At 40.1% G+C, this 20,988-nt stretch overlaps 1 protein-coding gene across 7 annotated transcripts; it reads right to left on the reverse strand.

Annotated features, from left to right (window-relative positions):
* Positions 1 to 2,299: 2,299 nt before the first annotated feature.
* On the reverse strand, positions 2,300 to 18,128 carry nat16 (N-acetyltransferase 16). Of its 7 annotated transcripts, none has more exons than XM_061959983.2 (8): positions 17,985 to 18,094; positions 13,784 to 13,916; positions 9,704 to 9,764; positions 8,072 to 9,603; positions 5,641 to 5,866; positions 5,276 to 5,500; positions 4,867 to 5,204; positions 2,300 to 4,798 (listed from the first exon to the last, which is right to left on the reverse strand). In XM_061959983.2, the coding sequence occupies exons 4-8, from the start codon at positions 8,113 to 8,115 to the stop codon at positions 4,570 to 4,572; spliced, it is 1,062 nt and encodes a 353-aa protein (XP_061815967.1). In that variant the 5' UTR covers positions 8,116 to 9,603; positions 9,704 to 9,764; positions 13,784 to 13,916; positions 17,985 to 18,094; the 3' UTR covers positions 2,300 to 4,569. The 7 variants fall into 7 exon arrangements, with proteins under 7 accessions (XP_061815967.1, XP_061815966.1, XP_061815965.1 ...); XM_061959982.2 differs by having other exon boundaries at positions 13,784 to 14,279; XM_061959981.2 differs by lacking the exon at positions 13,784 to 13,916.
* Positions 18,129 to 20,988: the final 2,860 nt, after the last annotated feature.

The raw sequence follows: 20,988 nt of genomic DNA on the forward strand, positions 1-20,988 counted from the left end.
GAATATATCATAGTATGTCTCTATATACATATTTTAATTTTTTTCATAAATTTTGGCCAAAGGGGGCGCATTTCAATTTCTTACACACACTTGTTATTACATATGTTGGCCAGAGGGGCAGCACTTCAAATGTTTACACACACTTGTTATTTCATATGTTGGCCAGAGGGGGAGCACTTTTAAAACCGACACACAGTCAATTTGAAAAATTCCTCCTTTTTGAGACCACCTTAATTTTGATATATTTCACCACCAGGTGTGCAAATGAGACATTCTCTATTAGATGCAATGGTTTTCCGTATTGGGACCATGATTTCGGTCCTAACTTGTTTTCACCGGTCCTCATGTGGAAGGTACTTTTCCTTGTTGATGTCTATAAATACAAGCACACACACACACACACACACACACACACACACACACACACACACACACACACACACACACACACACACACACACACACACACACATCACACACAATGCATCCAAATGGGACGTTTTCAGCTCATTAGATAGGAGCCACATTGCAGAGCTTTTGAGGCATATCAGCTGTGATGTTTTGTCAACAACTTTAAGCAGTCATTTGATCCTAAAATAATAGCTCATTAAAAAAAATTAGTTAAAAAACAGGCAAGGTTTATTTAAAAACCTAAACTATCCAAATATATCTCTTTTAAGCTCTACAAATAGATTAATTTGTCAAATTAAATGATCTATTTATTTTTGTCTTTAGCAACACAGAGCAATGGAAGTGTGTTTATGCTAGTAAACGCATGTGACAAATACGGAGCTTCTATAATAAACTATGCACATAATGTAAAAAAAAAAACACAGACACGTTAGTCGTCTTTACTAAGACATTAAATAAGGAAGCTTTGTTCATGTCTCCCCCGCCTCCCTTTTTTGGAGGTCCAATGCATTAGCAGTCAATGCCAAGATGAATCAATCACTACATTACAAGCACACAGAAGGTTTGAATGTACACAGAAAAAAAATACATATTTCTCGCTCCACTAGTCTAGTAGTGATTATAGTTTGCACGTAACACAAGCCAGTCTGTTAATAATCATGTTAAATAAAAGGACAATGTGAGCAGCAAAGGGGTTTCACAAAAATAGAAGCTCACTAAAAGCCTTAAAAACTAGTTTTCTAAATGTATTAGCGTCTCTCTTTCTGTCTGACAGCCTTTACATTGTAGCCTGTTCTTGTTTTTTTTTAGGATGACACACTGCCTTGATTGATTGTAAAACATCTCAACAGGGCGAAGGTAAGGATGCTACTTGGCTATTATTGCCACTGACTACTAAAGTGCATACTCATTCACCTACTGCATGAAGTCAATGGCTTGTACAGGCATTTGTTAAAAAACACAGTCCAAACTGCAAAGCGCTGTATTTCAGTGTCAGTGTCACATTCAATGAAATTGAAATTTAAACCTGAAGATGATTTGCTGTTTTTTGTTGTATTGGTTTTTTCTTGACAAATTAATGGATTAGCAGTAGTGGCTTATGGCACTTCCCAAGCATGCATAAAAGTCAAGTGTTCTTCACCTGCTCTCTCAAGTTTTGCACAAATACATCAATACAAATCTTATTCTAATGAAAATGTTCTGACAATAAAGTTCCTTGAATAATAGTGATCTGACAAACACGTTGTTGACATGGTTCTACAAGTGACAGGAGATCAATGTAAAATTTACAGTAAAAATAGAATGTTTTATTCTTTTAAAAAAAGATGCCACATGCTCTGAAGGTTTCCTACCAGAACCAAAATAATAACATGAGGCTGTGGCTTTCCAGCACAACATACACTATTTACATTTGTTACATATAGAATTAAGACCCCAGAAAAAATATAAGAAGTTGAAGGGTTCATCTTCAAACAGATGCTGTGTTTGGTTGTGAGATAAAAAATAAATTCCAGCAGTTAAATCCAAGAAGTCAGCTGCTATATATTCAGGACTGTATTCAGGGTGTGTCACTAGAGAACTTCTTTCAACCCAAAAATATACAGTGGTAGACTGTCTCTATATGTATTGTTTGAATGGATGGACAAATGGCAGCAAACATTAGGGCAATGCTTGAGATAATTTGCAACTTTCTTTGGTTAAAAACAAACTATTATTAGGCTCCCTGGACTTTGACTTGACAATATTGGTTGTCATAATCAAAATCAGTATTTAGCACAATGGAGTGTATATATAAAAAAATAGCATTGGACAACAAAAATGATCATTCCTATCAGTTCTGGAGCAAACTGCTGTTATCCTATTGTATTTGACAGTGAAACTCATGGTGGCAGATCCATTCAAAAACAGAAGTGATCCAAAACCAAAAAACAAACCAACACCATTAAACACATGCTGCACATTAAAATTGCTGCAATCGCATTAAAACTTCAGGATCAAAAACAAATGCAACAACACATGGTGCAACTTTACCAAACAAAAGAATGCTTGCCAGACTACCAGGAAGTTAGCCAGGCTACCAGGCATGGCAACAGAGCAGCCTCTGGCTAAATTGGGACCCGAAGCAGAATTAATTTTGAGGCCACCCTCTTATTACAAAAAAAAACACTTTTTTTTTTTTTATGTGAAAAGGTTTGTATCTTTTTTAATCAAACTAATTTGATGCATGTTGTGTATTACAACAAATTCATGGGAAATATTTTTTTTTTGTGCAACATAACAAATGAGAATATCTGTGGAAATTTGCCGTTATTTCTTTATCAATGACAGAGCGGAAAGAGGCTCGGAACATGTTTGAAGTAGAATTTCATATGGAGCGCCCTGTAATTAATTAATTGACATTTTACATGCGCTCATTAACGCAAAACAGGGACCCCACAATTTGTGGGGGGTGCACAGCGCGTGATCTCCATGTAATTAAGAGGCTGCCTTGCACGGCAGACCTGAGGGATATCCCTCTCTCAGATTAATGTAAAATGTTCCTATAATCTCACTGGTAAATACTTAGTTGTAAAAATAGATTGCTCTATAATACTGTAAAATATACATTTTGAGATATCTCTCAGGTCTGGAGTTGCTGGTAGTCTGGCTAATGTCTGTTTGGTTACATGAAATTGCAGCAGTTCTCTCAAGCAGATGTTTTGGGGGGTTGTGTGTTTTTTAGAACAGGGATTCTCAAACTGTGGTACGTGTACCACTAGTAGTACGTGGGCTCTATCCAGCGGTACGTCAAATAATCATTTGATTAAAGTACACTGATTTTTCCCCCCTATATTCATACTGAGTGTTCGAAGTGTGTGGAATGTTACATTGGCCAAAATATTAAATATACTTGTTAAAAATAAAACCTATACTTAGGCTTACTGTGCTACTGTATTTTAATGTTGATCATTATAGTGGTACATGATGAGCCAGATTTTTGCTAAGGTGGTACTTGGTGAAAAAAAGTTTGAGAATGACAGTTTTACGCAATTGCATCTTTTTTTATTTAGCATTTGTTTTTTGATCCTGCAGCGTTTATGTGATTGCAGCATTTTCCCAGTTTTTGTTTTTTTTGTGTTTTTGGTTTTGGATCATTTGTGGGTTTGAAACGTTTTGACGTTGCTGTTCGTTTGCCCCTGTCGGCCATTGTACGACCGCATATGCAGTATTTGATTTAAATATAAATATGCAATTGTATCGTGTTGCAATGATTAACTACTAAAACCCTAATGTTATATTGAAGACATATTGTATTGAGTTATCCTCACTCTTTAATAAAGTGCTTTCTGGAACAACCTATTTGAGGTACGCAGATTTTAAAATGACTTCACAAGTATGTAAACGTTCCAGTAACACTATTAGTAATCGTTGACTTGCAGCATATTTGTAGCTATTTTCATACTGTTGAGCCTGTTCAAGCATTAGCATGTACAATAGTTAGACATTATGTTATCCATCTCAAAACAAACAAAAAAAAGCCTATTTTCCACCCACAGCTCAGAAAGTTTTTTTCTGCAAAAATAGTACAGTATATTTCAGTTACTGTTTTAAAATGAGACGAAATAGACTAACAAAGACAGATGACCGATGATTTCGCCTGAAGGAGGATGAGCTTGTTCTTGATATATTTTGTCTTCTCCCATTCCAACTTAACCACAGCAGGTATTTGTCAATTTAAAGTGCTTTCAGAGTTGTGCAGATGTTCTAAGCAAACTCAGCTGTCTCGTATTTACGGCAAACAGCAGCAAGGTTTGAAATGCCCAAAGGGTTATTTGTCTCTTCAAAAAAGAGCTTTTTAGGTTACATCACTGCTACCTAACCTTCACTTCGTTGTACAGTACGATTTGAGAAGCCCAGTGGTCCATGACTTTGAATCTGAATATGAGCTCAATGTATTAGGAATGGACTCAGCGTAGGAATTATCAACCAATTCTATCAAAAATCTTGTTTTAGAAAGTATTTCGGAACTCCTGTCAGTTTTTCAAAAATAATAACAGCTCATGCTTCAAACTCTGAGTATAGAATGATTGACAGTATTCTAATCTCACAAATGTAGTATGGTTAGTCGCTTTGGCTCGTCTTCTAATCGAGCTGTGTCCATTGCCTCCTTGCAAGTGACTACATGACATCGGACTCCACCACGCATTGCTCCGTGTATTCCTTCACCAGCTCCACGCTCAGGGTGTCGCGGCAAAAGTCGGCCATGGGCTTCCAGAGGGGCGGGTCCAGGAACATCTGGCACATCACGTGACCCTTCAGTGTTGCAGTGTGGCGCTGCAGGTGGCACAGGAACTGCTGGCGCACCAGGTCCAGGTCTTTGCCGAACATGTCGATGTTGAGATAATACCTGGTGAGAAACAAGTCATCAGTGGAATAAAACCGTTGGCGAGAATGAGGAAGACAGCGGGCACACACCAATCATCTCCAATGGGGACCCTGAAAGGGAAAGTGCACAGGCTGCCCACGGTAGGGTTGGAGGCATCGTCCACCATCCAGTCAATGTCCTTCTTCATCAGGATGGCCATGTTAGTGGGCAGAAGTTTGAACGGCTGCCAGTCTTGGATGATGGTAGCGTTCGGGAGGACCCCCCGCATCAGGTCAGTAGTCAAATACAGCTGATAAATGGCGTTGTTGTCCAGGCGTATGGGAGGACCGTTTGAGAAGAAGGAGGACAGCGGTGCCTGCATCTGTCCACCAAGATCAGACAAACGAAGCTTGAGGTCTTCGGCTTGGAAACGCATCAGCAGGATGCCCTGTGGGAAGAAACGTTGCAGTCGGATCAAAGCTGGACTGACATCTTGATTTGAGTGGGGACGGAACGCACCTGTTTGGTTATGATGCGATACTTCTGGAAGTCCTTGGGTCTGAGTTGGTCATCACGTGTCAGGCGGCTCACTTTGACCTCTGGATATTTCGATTTGACGAGCTCAGAGCAAAAGCGTAGCAGGACTCCGGCCACGCCTTTCCCCCGTTCTTGGGGGGCCACGCGAAGACCCTCGACCAGCATGGTCTGCCCATTGTCAATCACACACACCGACTCCAGAGCAATCTGTCAAGAAGGACCAATACAATGAATTCAAAAGACCGTCAACAGTTTAATTTGAGTATCATTAACAATTGCAAGATCCGATGTGGTGTCCTACTCTATTTCTAATAGTTTTTCATCAATTAATGAAAACACAAACGTACCACTTTCCCTTGTTTGCGTGCCAGTATGACTGTGCGGTTGCTTTCCTGCAGCCAGCTGGTGTATCTTGTGGGCAGATAGTCGAGGCCTCCGTAGATATCCTGGCTCATAGCCATGATGTCGTCAAAGTCCTCCTCAGTGGCCACGGTAAACTGAAGGCCTGCCTGGGACAGGGCCTCAGGCAGCTGGGCTGTGATTAGGCTGGTATCGATCTTCATCATGAAACAACTGATGACATAGAAAGCGAAGGGACAATTATTGCATCGGAAAATAGCACGGCCCACTCTCTCTCTGCCTCTGCCTCTGCCAGTGCCAATCAGTTCCTGTAAGGCATCATGGAAATATAGCTTGTGTCACAAGGTTCCTAGTGAGTAAATGAAAACAATATCAAAGACAGGGAAACAGCAGAAAGCCACAATCTTTGCAACATCTTCATCACAATGCATTCTAATCTATCAGCTACAGTGTGTCATATCCGCACGATGCTTCCATTTGAATAGACTTCGATTGGTTGCCATGCCAACAAATCAACCAGCAACCAAAAACAAGCAATGGACCCAAACCATATAAGGCCAAGACGAGAGATGGGAAGGCAACTTTGCACACCAAAAAAACTGAGAAAAACCCACAAAAATTGCTAAAAGAAGTGTTTTTAATGAGGTCAGAATACAGCGCGCAAACACATTAATGGTTTACATTGTAATCCAGATTGTTTTAAAGTAACAAAAAGAGACTATGCAACATAACATAATAAAATGATGAACAACTTTTGCTACAACAAAATATAAGAATGTCATCACACATTCACATAGGTAGGACTGGGTATACAAGACAATGTGTTGTCTATAAAACAGGAAAGATATCATACACATCTAAATATTATTATGAATTGCAATGTTATCTGTCCATATCGGCCCATATTTACATTCACAGAAAATGTATTAATAATGGATCTGGACTGATGATACCCAGTGCTAGCTATAAGTAGCATGAGAGAGATGATGAGAATGATGTGTAGCAAAAAAAAAATACTGTCGCTTGAATGCATCTTTAAGCCAGTGGACCACTAGAGCATTCCACTTGAATTTGTTTGCAATAAAATCCATGGCAACCAACACAATCGCATCATTGGACAGCTTTGCAAAACAAGCAAGATCTCCGTTGCAAGACTGTATGCACATGTTTGTAAATCAAGAGTCCAAAAGGAGCTGGATAGAATGGGCTTTTGTAAGAAGACGTTTTACTACTGTAATCTATCACTCCATTCCATAGGCTTTCATTCCACCACCATTCAGTTTGGCTCATTAGTTCAAAAGCATGTGGGAGGAAGGCCACTGCAAGAAGGACAAGAGTAGTCAGATGATGTGGAAGTGCCTCATCAACAGACCTAGAGGCAAGGCTGAAACATGTTGGAGGACTGCAAACCCCCCAAAAGCAAAAAGGAAGAACTTGCTGGGTTCTGCTTGGGAAGTATCCATCGGTCCAGCTCCTTTTTAAAAGGGGAACTGATAGAGCTTGTAAGGAGAATAAAAGGGCATACAGTACACCCCGAAGGGAAAAGAAAGGGGAGGCCACGCCTAATTACGAGCAATCAAGGCTAGATGAGCGTGGACAACAGAAAATTTCCAGGCAAGAAAAAAGGTAGTGGAAGAGAATCTCAGTCTTGCGTGCAAGCAAAGAATCTTTCTTTTTCATCCGAGTAGGCCTTCTGGTGTGCTTCAACTGCACAATACTCAACATGGGCAAGATCCTTGTAATGAACAAAGCCTAAATAACCGTCATCAAACTCTTAAAACCAAAGTAAAATGTCTGTCGAAGCGTGCACAGAAGGGCTCGTCATGTCCCAATAATGTCAGGGCATTTGTAGTGCAAACACTGTCCGCTACTTCCCATCATGCTTCGATGCTTTGCGATGAGGCCTGGCAGGGCTGCTTGGTGTTACACTCACATCATGTGTCCTTCTTCTCTGTTTGGCTGCTGATAGAGTACTCCCCAACAAAATACAATCCGACCCGTTTGCAAAGAGCACCGTTTAACGTGTCAGCAAACACCCATGAGTTGACAAAACACACAAAAATGTACCGCGCCAGATGACCGCGTCGTTGAATTGACAAAGTCATGCGGAAAGAAAGGTTCGCCCGAAACCCTTGTGTGTGCTGCTCACACTGGCTAAAATTAGTTACAGGCTGTAGACACAAATTAATGTCTTTTGACATCATTTGCGCTCAACAGTGGCACAGTGAATTCATGTAAACTGTCATTTCTAAACGTCATCTATGAGATATGTTACATGTCATTTAGTAGCCACTAAACTTGGCACACATTATATTTTTTTACAATAACACACCACATTAATTTTGTTTAAAGTACACTGCCAACTGAGCATTTCCCCTGGTGATTCACCTCAAAAGTACAAAACTCAAAGGAACACACCATGTCTTGAGTAGATTATCCTGTTGGTAAGGTGCTGAGAACATGGACACCAAAATGAATCATGTCTCCGGAGAGGGAGGGGCATCCTGGAATCGGCTCCTGTGGCTTGACGCCCGAAGGCTCCACGCTGACGCTAACACATAAGCATAGCGCCACAGAAGGCTCCATGTCATTTTTTCCCCCACACGCGATCCTATACATGAAACAAACCATTGACACAAAGGTACCACAGAATGATTAGTTGGTAGATCTCTGTGATTTTTGCCATGAAAACACAAATCAAAGAGTGCAAAGATGACTGCAGTGACCTTCATGGATAGTGATAAACAGCACCTTGTAGCGAGACATTATTCAGACAGAGGTCAGGGAAAATCGCGCCTCTTGATTTAGTGGTATTAAAAGATGGCCGCCCTTTCCTTGGTTGGTCCTTGTGAGCAGTTTCTACAAGGACGCTTACAGTGGAACCCGCTTACTCGACGCACTGATGTTGACATAAGCAATTGTCGACTGAAGCCGAAACTAACCATTGCATTACTTATGACTTTGGTCAGAGACATATGAAGAATGGATGATAAATAACTATTTTTTAACCTATGGCATCTTGTTGAGATTTGTGCCTACTTTTGTTTTGTTTCATATGGTATTTTGTACTCCTATCTAACAGCTGCTGTGGAAACTGTGTGTGTGACTACAATGACAATAAATCAATGGTACCTGCTCAAATCTTTCTTCCAGTGGCTAACAAGCATAGAATCCAGGTTAACACTGCCATATTTTTATTTTGAAGCTTACTTTTACTTAAGAGGAAATGAATTGTGCACGTTTTAACACTGTGTAACTCGAAAGTTATGTGGCTGTTGTCATTTCATTCTGCTTAGCAATAACGAAAATAATGCTACAACACATGTTGACATATAACAATCTGTATTTCTGTCACATTTAATGCCGACAAATGTGGTTGACCATGTATGTATGGCGACACTGACTTAAGCGAGCACTTGTTACTAACAAGAATACAGTTGACCGGGACATAGAAGGGTTGTAGTTATAAGCGGGTTCCACTGTTCTATACTGTATGTAGTAAAAAAGAGGAACAAATCCTTTACGGCTTATTTAGTATGGTTTGGAAAGCGTGAACACACTGAATATGAAAGTCCAGTGAAAGTGACCTGAACATTAGCTTAACATCAATCAATAATGTCCATGTGTAGCAAAGACCAATACTGCTGCAGGCTATTTAATAGGATGAACGCTTTCAACACACCAGCTGCAGTATGTGCTATAACAACTGTGGTCAACAAATACAAATTAGTACTGTATGTACGCTTCAGTTGCTAAATGTGTTTTGATATCTTGGCACTTCGCATCGCCTAAAGTCAGATATTGCTAAGAAATACATTGAACAAAATGGATATAAAAAACAAGCAATTCAGTGATGAAATGATTTAATGTCAAAAAACAATGTTGTGTTCACAGAAGAGCGTGTCTCGACAGCCAACACGTCACCTGCAGCCAGGCCTTGCCTGGTGCCACTGAAAAGTAAGAAAAATCCATTATTATTATCCTTCAAAGTGTTGGGCAAATACAGTATATAAAATGTATATCACATGACATAAGGAAATATGTGTTTACCTGAATGTCAACTCATGGTGCATTTACTGACTTCGGGGCTTGAGATCATCAAAAGTGTTTTCTGAAAGAAACAAAATGCAATACAGTGCCACAGACTAGTTTTTAAACGTTTAGCTCTCTCACATTATCCTAACTGATAACATAGACTGTGTCGTTAAGACAGATATATATCCGATTGATCAATAATAATTGATATTTAAAAAAGTAAGGCACTTGAATTAGCAGAGTGGCAGCAATTTAAATCACGTCTTGTAATATTATAACACTAAAATATGTTACCTAGCTCTCAGAAGTGGCAACTAAAGCCTCAAAAGTTTTCAACTAAGTCTCAGCTGTGTTAACAATTCAAAACAAGTTGTTTGTTGCAGGTATGGGACATGATGTCCAACCCTGTCCTTCACTGTGTTTAGTTTGATCTGACATTTGATTGTCAAGGCTTTTTTTAATCGTTCCACCTCGTTCCTGCATCATAGCATGCACTTTGTACAAAAAAGAAGATACGTACATGTTCTACAAGGAATAAGACACATTTTCGACATGTGAAGAAGCAGCCTTTGGCCCAAATGGCTACTGTTATAAAATGAGGGTCAAAAGGAGGAGAGGAGAGTGTGGGGGATGGGTAGCGGGATTATACTACTCCTGCTGGCTGTAATAAATATGATGAGGAATGGAAGGGGAAAAAAGGCCTAGTGGCATTTTATTGTCCAATTTGAGGGGCGGAAGGACGCTATCTGAGCAGCTCCCATGCATGACATCATGTCACACGCCTTCATCTGGTCCTTTGACCTCTTCGTTCTGACACGACCTCCTCTTCATCTCCTACGCCCTCCTATCGTCCTCCCCCGAGCTTCACCTCCTGAAGAATTACCCCCTTCTCTTGCCAGTCCCCTACCATCCCCCTCCTAAATCTGTCCCGCCCTTACTACACATCTCAGGCCTCCTCATTACTAACAATGCACCATGCAACAAAAACAATGTTGCCTCAGTCCCCAAGTTGGCTTTCGCGAAAAAAAAAGAAGAAAAAAATTTGTCCGGTGGTCACTTTCCAATCCTTGCTCATACTTGCACTATACACACGCGGTAAAAGGTTGCTTCAATTGGCCATGTGAAAGACCTTGACTGTGTCTCAATAGGTGCACTTACAGTACGCAAAGGCCCTGATTTACTAAAGGTTTGGGTGTACTAAAACACGTGCAAACTTGATAGCACGCGCAAAGCTGATCTACTAAACATGTGCAAAATGCATTGCGTGTGTGAAGTGAGCAGCATAATTTGTGCAATTTATTTTGCGTTTCTGTCTTCTTTAATATGCAAAATATATGCTGATCATAACGCCCATAATACTGGGAGGAGAAGATGCATATATTATTATTTAGCACGCGGAATGTAATCTTTCAACACCCATTACTGTTTTGCAAGCACTATTTAGCGTTTTATTTAGTATGTCTGGGAAGGACACCCAAACTGACCGTTCTACACACGGCTGCAGGATCAGTAGTCCCGCGATGGACAGGCGAGAATCCTCCGTCCTACGAGTGTGTCAATATTTTTGACGCTCAGAAATTAAAATTATTACACACATTGTCTTTTCAGCAACATAATTTTATAACTTTATAGCTGCTAGAGGACTATAGGGGCTGGCTAAAACAAATTCAATTGTTATGTTTTGGTGTCCTTTAGTATTTTTCAATGAGTTTTTTTTTCTCACATGGAATATATATTATTAAAATTGTTCTTATATGAAAAAAACTTACAACATGAATGTGCAGTAAATGAGTGTCTGCACTGTATAATACACGCAAAATGCTCATAAGTACAGTGGAGGTGCACAGTGCTGTGGAGGTGCACAGTGCTGGAGGTAGCGGGAGGGGAAGGACTAACTCAAGTAATTGCAATTTACCAACAAAAAGGAAAAAAGAAGCAATGGTTAAATATTGTGCTCATCATTTCTGGTAAGTGCGCAACAATCGTAATAGATTTGGACAGCACTACACTGTCAAAATTTGCACTCCAGGTACTAACACAATGTACAAAGTATACTTACAGAAGTGTATTAATGGAAGTATTCCATTCGACACAAAAACTATGTTTCACTTTGCACACTTTCATACTTACACATAAGTTTTCTGAGTGCATTTACAGTTTGGCTGGGCGATATGGCTGAAAACTGTATCACAATATTAGCTTTTTATATTGGTCGATATCGAAAATTACTAATAATTTATATGACCCATGGAAAATATGGACCAGGAGAAAAATATATTAAATGTTAAAATTTTTATTTGAAATCTAACCGTCTTCTGATTATAATCAGAGGAATCAGCTATCAAGGTAGAAAGAAAAGGAAATGTCAACACAACCATGGAAAACACTTAATCAATGTTAACAAAATTCTAAAATCCCAATAAACACTTAACAATAACGTCTTTAAATGAAGGTCCAAAAATAAAGAATATAAGAAAGGCTTAATAAAGTGTAACAAAATAGTGCCAAGTGTGAAAATGTAAACAGAAAAACCTAAGAAGAACTATTTTCTGCAGGTTTGCAGCCAGGAAGTTACGTTGTCTGTGTAACAATTAATTTGGTCTGTTATTCTTATCTAAGTATGGAAACTAATTTATGTTATGCTGTAATTATTATATAAAGAATATTGGACCAAATTATTATTTTAAAGTAGCATATTTGTTATATTTTGCTTTCTATTTTTAGCTACACAGTCCTGCACTTTACTTCCTACCTGTTGTTTCCGTACATCCGAATAGGGAACGGATGAGGGTTGAAAAGAAAAGATGAGAGCGGCAAAGGACTACGGTCCGTTTGGAAAAAACCCAAAAAACTGCCGTACTGTCGAAGTCACTTTTCCTGTTTTATCCACAATTTCTACGCTCTCTGAAGCTTTCATTTTTATTTTGTCTTCTCACTCAATGCAGAGAATCAACAGCGAGACGGCGCAACCAAACTGATATTTGATACTGTTATGCGATTGACAGTTTAGCATGTCCCTCCCATTGCTCACTGACAACTTCCTGTTTTGCTAGGTTACCAGATCGCGAGTGCCTTTGTTCATGCAACCAACCATGCTTCATTCTTTTCCGGTTTCTTATGACCAGAAAATATATATTTATAGAACGTTTTATCGAACACATTTTATATTGATATCGATTACATGTCTATTGCAATATGCAATGATATTGCCCTAAATTACACTGAAAAGTACAGTAAGATGCAGTGCGTTATAGTATCAGGATGTTGGAGGGATGAGAAACTAACTCGAGTTGTTGCAATTTACCATTAAAAGGAGAGAAGAAGAAGAAGCAGAAAAATATTGGTATTGTCATTTCCGGTGACGTATGACCGTAATAGATTTGGTACACTACACTGTCAAAATTTGCGCCCCCGGGAACTATGGATACTCAGTATATCAGTATATCTACTGAAGTGTACTGTTAGAAGTATTCCATTTGAGACAAAAGCTGTGTCTCAATTTGCACACTTCCGCACTTAAACTTAGATCTTCAAATCGCAGGATTTGGGACGCTACACTGTCAAAATGTGCACCCTCAGGAACTAAGTCTAAAAGTTAATTGACAGAAGTATATAATTTGAGAGACTGCTCTTCCCGTTCTACCACCCTCGACAAATTCCATCCTTTTTTACACACCGACGTATCATCTTGTGTTGTGTTCCCGTAAAAGTGCAATTATGTCATATAAGTGTCAAGTGATGACCGCATCTTTATCAGTCAAAAACATTTTCTGGGAGGAAGTCGTTCTACACAGGAAGTGTGAAGTAAATAGAAGTGAAAGCGGAGGATGATGTTGTGCTTGTCTATTTTTCTCTCCCTTCCATGATTAATACACGCTTTCAATCCCAAATACCAAACTGTCAAAAGCCATCAGCTCACATTGGGACTCTCTCTCCTCCCTCTTTCTCTCTCGCTCGCTCTCTTCATTTGGACCAGTGCTAGTAGAATTTGACAGCCTGCAGCACAGTTTACACTAACTAGTTACCATTATTGAAAATATTTGCCCATACAAGGAGTCAATCAGTTGTGCACATATGAAAAGAAAAAAAACATACCTGACTTTGATTGGATTTGTCGAAGGTAGTGTCCTAGTTATTCCGTTAGAAAGATCTTCATCCTTTTTTGTCACCCATAAGGACATTTGATGGTTTGATCCATTTGGGCTGTTTTCTGGCATCACTCCTTCAGCTTCAAATGGCATTTTAGGGAAGAAGAGGAGGTTCCAGGTGATTGTTTGTGTTGGTGTTGTTTACTGGGTGCCAAAATTGCATCTGCTCCCATGCAGGGCTCTTTTCTTCATGAACGCGTCAAGGATCAGAATCTCCAAGCTTGAATCCAGTGTCTATTCGTCAAGTCTCAATCATGGAAGAATGCGCTCGTTTGTGACCAACGCCAATTAAGCAGAGAAATATACCATTTGTATCGCTATATAAAGCATGTATATCTTAGTCCAATAAGCCCCCTCGGCATCTAACACTTGCTCCAGTCCTCCATCTTCTGTGGTGTAGGGTGTCCTACTTCTATTTAGGATGAAGGGATGCTCCAGATGGCCTACCAAATGGAGAATTTCCAAATGCACCGTCAAATCAAGTGATAGAGAATAAATAGGCATATTATACTGAAAGCTTTCATATCTGTAGGAATATCTCATGCACATAAAGATAATTACTCTACAGATGCATAAACATGTTAGCTGTATAGTAATTGTTTAAAGAGGCTGATTGCAACGTTTTATAAACTAAAACATATACAACACCACCAACTAGCTCATGTTACTAATAGTGGTTTAACAGAACATGTATTTCTCTAAAGTGTCTCAAAGGTGATGGGTCAAATGCAGAGAATAATTTCGCCACACCTAGTGTGTGTGTGTGTGACAATCATTGGTACTTTGACTTTATACATGTCACTATTATTAATTATACGAAATAGAAATTGCTCCTGGGCCTGAGGAATTTGTTTGGCGTTCAGGCTTGTCACGCTACACTGTCTCATACACGCGTACATGCACACAACGCATGCGCACACGCAAAAGCAGTCCCAGAGAAGAAACGAAGGGCCCGTCCCCACAATTTATGTTTCATTTTGATGCCGGTTTGAAAAAAATAAATGCGTCCGCATTGTGTCAATATCAATAACGAGTCACATCCAGGCGGAAACGTTTATTGGGTGAGAGGGGTGTAATGCAAAGCCTCGCCATAAGTGGCGCTGTAAGCAAGCAAAGCCGCCCGAAACACCAATACGATAGAAGAAGAAACAACGCACCCGCATGAAGTGTAACGCCGTGCTGGGGCCACTTGCATCCACTGTAGTCTGCAGAGGATGACGACATTACAGTATGTTGTTGTTGTTATCAGCGAATGTTGCGCAGGCTTTTCTCTTCCTCATCTGGTCACATAACCATGACGGGGCGGCGACAGGGTGGGACTACTGGCGCACATAAATGACAAGGCGCCGTTATCAGACTTTCCTACTCTGGAGCCTGTTCTCAAAAACAATCCACCCAGAACGCCGTTTACGTGGGGATAAAAGGCTAAAACAATACATTTTTTCCCGTTTCCACCTAAAAATGGTGACCGTGGGGACAGGCCCTAACAACCTGACGTCATTATGTGCGAAAAGCCGTTTAAGGGCAGCATGCGATCCATTCAAATAAATTGGGAAGTTAGTGTCCTCTAGGCATCCGTGGAAAAATAGGAAGCAGCCGCTTTAAGTCAGGGTGTGTCCAAACTTTTTCCACTAAAGATGTGGGACAACTTTTATGTTCTTCGCTACGCTAAAATCCTCCAATCCGCAAAGTATTCAAAGCGCTTCACTTTTTGTCAATTTGCAGCCTTACTTCAAAATTAAATTAATGAATTTTTGTCCTCGGAATTCTACACACAATATCCCATAATGAAAATGTGAAAACGTTTTTTTTTTTTAGAAATGTTTGCAAATTGATTAAGAATAAAAAACAGGGATTTCACATGTACATACATGAAGCGCAGTGAATACTTCCCAGATACACTATATATGCAAAGCTATCTGAACAAAACAGACACATTTTATGGTGCGTTCCATTCACTTCAGAAGTTGGAAGTCGGAAGTCGGAGCTGTGTATGACATCACAGCATTTTAGCTACCAAGTCGGAAATCAAGATAACCACATCTACGAAATCTATTCTTGTGTTTGCCTTATCTGAATACAAAACAACTTCTCGACCAGGGATTCTCAAACTGTGGTACGTGTACCACTTGTGGTACATAGGCTCTATCAAGTTGTACGCCAAAGAATCACTTGAATAAAGTACAGTGTTTTACTTTCCTATATTCAAACAGAGTGTTACTGTTCAAACTGTGTTTAATGTTACAGTGACAATAAATATTAAATATACCGGTACTTGTTAAATAAAACCTCTGCCTTGTTTTTAATGAATAATCGGGGCTTACTACGCAACTGTATTTTAATGTTTGACATTATAGTGGTACTTGGAGAGCCAAATGTTTTCTGTGGTGGTACTTGTTGAAAAAAGTTTGAGAACCACTGTTCTAGACAAATATGCGCTCCTACTGCAACACGGTGGATGAAGAGGAAACAAAAAGAAGCCATTGCGAGCGATGTAGTACGCGTATACCACGTGAAAAAAAAGGTAATTTACGCTACAGTAACATTACCATATACAGTGCATACGTCCAACAATACATGGTATATGGCTGATTTAGTGTGACAAAAAGTATTCAGAAATTCTAATAATGAATATTACAGAAGCTCCTATTATTGTTTACACTCCAGCCATCTTTGAAAGCCAACTTGGGGGTCGTGAGGACTTTCCAAGTAGGAAATCCAACCTCAGGGGGCGTTTGAGTTGAAACTTTCGACTAGGAACTTGGAACTTCTGTCCTCCCAGTACAAATAGAACGCACCATTAGTTTTGTGTTGTAAGTGATTAAGAAATTACGTAATATCTAATGATACATCTCAATAATAAGGAATTTGTTTTGCTTTTACAATATGCCGAGGACGAATAAAAAAATTAGCTGCAGATCTAAAATGCCTTGTTTGAACTCATTTGGAATTTTGAATGTGGAATGAAGACAATTTTTGAAACTCTGATCTTTTAGTTCGAGATAAGACTGTACTTTATCTGATTTCAAAACTAGGACTATTTAACTCAGTGTATTCATTTGACAATACTAACACACAGACACAGGCTGTCATTGTGCAGATGTACCTAATTATGTGTCTGTTGAGTGTATAGATGAAGCTCAGCCTGACGCTCCATGCTTTGTGACACAAAACCCATCTGAAAGAAACTGGAAACATTCCAAACGAATGGGTCAGAGCTTTGACACTACAGACTAATTCAAGTATTTTTTTTCTTTTATAGAGAGACAACACCATCAGGTTATCCTTCGCTGCCCACAGGAACTGTAATGATTTTGCAACAGAGAATGAATCCTCAATCAACATCTAACCACAGCGACACACAGCCCATTGGTTGGTAAACTCTTTCTCATTTGAGGCCAGGAATAAACAAACCATTTTGTTAAGTCAATGTATAAAGGTTATTTGCATTCAAAAACAGTACGTCATAGGCTTACGTATATTATAGACATACATGTAGCATTTGACACAAAAAATGTCGTTAAGCATCTCCTAGTCTTTGATAGCCAAGTGCTTAATGGCCAAATATTACAATTTCATTTTTTCCCAAAAAAATAGAATTGATTATTCCATCATGAGTGCACTTGCAGTCAAAGCCACCAATTAACAAATCTTCCTGTATAAAAGGCGTCATTTACAAAACCATCGATGGAAAATCAATTCCACATCTTTCAAATTGCTGAAAGTGATAGGCCTATAATAATGATAAAAATAATCTTGCGTCTGATATTTATTTAGCATCTCTAAGCTGCAGAATGCGAGTGCATAATCCAAAGCATTTTACTGTGGACGGTCAGTGAGCCGCGCCGTGTGACGTCACGTGTCATTAAAAACGTGACAGCGGCAGATAAAATAGAGGCCGGATAACGCCGCAAGGTCACGATGCTGACGTTTTTAAGCGCGCATCCTTTGTGAAGGTGACACATAGGATTAAAGAATCATATAAGAAAATACTTCACAATGGAGCTGGCAGGCCTGCTGTAAGGCACGGGGATGCTCCATGTCGTGGGTACATTTCCATTACCGATCCATCTCCACTCCTCCCCACCCCCCACCGAAATACCTAACCGGGCCGCCGCTGTCCAAGCCGTCAGCACGGCGGGTCTTACCGCAGATGAGGCTCGGCACCGGGCGTCCTTAGATGCTGGAGGTCGGAGACCGGATGGTGGATGGTTCCCGGCGGCTGACGCACGATGACGAGCTGACGAGAAACCGAGCGCCGCTCTGGCTCACACTGGAGGCTCAAGCCGCTCTGGCCCCGCCCCTCCCAGTTGTCCGCGTCAAGCCTGCTGGGTGAGCCAACTGGACTCACTCGCGCGACCCTGCACCGCCGCAGACCCCCGGACCCCCCTCCTCCTCCTCAAATACTGCATGTGCATGGAATTCCAAGGAGCTTCAGCATGCAACATACAACACTCTTGCAATCTGATTCCTTTTAATACACGTGTATTATTTTAGCATATGTTATAATTTGACTGCCACTGATTCTCAAAAGGAGCACTTAAAAGCACCCCAGGGTAGTTTTTATATTTATATATTTTTTGTCTTTTTTAATAATTATTCACAAATCATTTATATATATTTTCAAATAATTATATAAGAAAAAATAATGGTTTGACAGCACGCACGCACGCACAGACACATTAGGAGCCCTAATATATGTATATATATATATATATATATATATATATATATATATATATATATATATATATATATATATATCCATCCATCCATTTTCTACCGCTTATTCCCTTTGGGGTCGCGGGGGGCACTGGAGCCTATCTCAGCTACAATCGGGCGGAAGGCGGGGTACACCCTGGACAAGTCGCCACCTCATCGCAGGGCCAACACAGATAGACAGACAACATTCACACTCACATCCACACACTAGGGCCAATTTAGTGTTGCCAATCAACTTATCCCCAGGTGCATGTCTTTGGAGGTGGCAGGAAGCCGGAGTACCCGGAGGGAACCCACGCAGTCACGGGGAGAACATGCAAACTCCACACAGAAAGATCCCGAGCCCGGGATTGAACCCAAGACTACTCAGGACCTTCGTATTGTGAGGCAGATGCACTAACCCCTCTGCCACCGTGAAGCCCTATATATATATATATATATATATATATATATATATATATATATATATATATATATATATATATATATATATATATATATATATATATATATATATATGAAATAATCTTTTATATATATATATGAAATAATCTTTTATATATATATATATACACACAAAACCCAAAACCAGTGAAGTTGGCACGTTGTGTAAATCGTAAATAAAAACAGAATACAATCATTTGCAAATCCTTTTCAACCTATATTCAATTGAATAGACCCTTTAATCGGGAGCTAGCTGTTTAGCCATTCAGCTGTCCTTGGTCTTTTGAGCCAACATTTCGGGGCCCCAATGACATATTTAATCTTGAATCAGTCTCAGTAAACTATGATATAAAATATTTACTCCCCCAGGTGGATCTTTCCTAGTTACCGACCGACCAGACTGGAAATTGAACACATTCCCCTTTGACCGGGAGCTAGCTGCTTTAACCACTCAGCTATCCTGGGTCTACTTGAGATAAGATTTCAAGCCCCAATGACATATTTAATCGTGAACCTGTCTCGTTGAAATCTAATGGAAGTGGAACAAAACACTTACTCTTTTGGTTGGAGCTGATTTGTACCCAGTGGTTACCAGTTATTGGTGTTAACCAGTCAGCTATCTTGGGTCTTCATAAGAACAGATTTCGGACCCCAATGACATATTTAATCGTGAACCTTCCATCCATCCATTTTCTACCGCTTATTCCCTTTGGGGTCGCGGGGGGCACTGGAGCCTATCTCAGCTACAATCGGGCGGAAGGCGGGGTACACCCTGGACAAGTCGCCACCTCATCGCAGGGCCAACACAGATAGACAGACAACATTCACACTCACATCCACACACTAGGGCCAATTTAGTGTTGCCAATCAACTTATCCCCAGGTGCATGTCTTTGGAGGTGGCAGGAAGCCGGAGTACCCGGAGGGAACCCACGCAGTCACGGGGAGAACATGCAAACTCCACACAGAAAGATCCCGAGCCCGGGATTGAACCCAAGACTACTCAGGACCTTCGTATTGTGAGGCAGATGCACTAACCCCTCTGCCACCGTGAAGCCCTATATATATATATATATATATATATATATATATATATATATATATATATATATATATTATATATATATATATATGAAATAATCTTTTATATATATATGAAATAATCTTTTATATATATATATATACACACAAAACCCAAAACCAGTGAAGTTGGCACGTTGTGTAAATCGTAAATAAAAACAGAATACAATCATTTGCAAATCCTTTTCAACCTATATTCAATTGAATAGACCCTTTAATCGGGAGCTAGCTGTTTAGCCATTCAGCTGTCCTTGGTCTTTTGAGCCAACATTTCGGGGCCCCAATGACATATTTAATCTTGAATCAGTCTCAGTAAACTATGATATAAAATATTTACTCCCCCAGGTGGATCTTTCCTAGTTACCGACCGACCAGACTGGAAATTGAACACATTCCCCTTTGACCGGGAGCTAGCTGCTTTAACCACTCAGCTATCCTGGGTCTACTTGAGATAAGATTTCAAGCCCCAATGACATATTTAATCGTGAACCTGTCTCGTTGAAATCTAATGGAAGTGGAACAAAACACTTACTCTTTTGGTTGGAGCTGATTTGTACCCAGTGGTTACCAGTTATTGGTGTTAACCAGTCAGCTATCTTGGGTCTTCATAAGAACAGATTTCGGACCCCAATGACATATTTAATCGTGAACCTTCCATCCATCCATTTTCTACCACTTATTCCCTTTGGGGTCGCGGGGGGCGCTGGAGCCTATCTCAGCTACAATCGGGTGGAAGGCGGGGTACACCCTGGACAAGTCGCCACCTCATCGCAGGGCCAACACAGATAGACAGACAACATTCACACTCACATCCACACACTAGGGCCAATTTAGTGTTGCCAATCAACTTATCCCCAGGTGCATGTCTTTGGAAGTGGGAGGAAGCCGGAGTACCCGGAGGGAACCC

This window comes from Nerophis lumbriciformis, linkage group LG05, assembly GCF_033978685.3.
Source record: "Nerophis lumbriciformis linkage group LG05, RoL_Nlum_v2.1, whole genome shotgun sequence".
In the NCBI taxonomy this organism is placed as follows: domain Eukaryota; kingdom Metazoa; phylum Chordata; class Actinopteri; order Syngnathiformes; family Syngnathidae; genus Nerophis; species Nerophis lumbriciformis.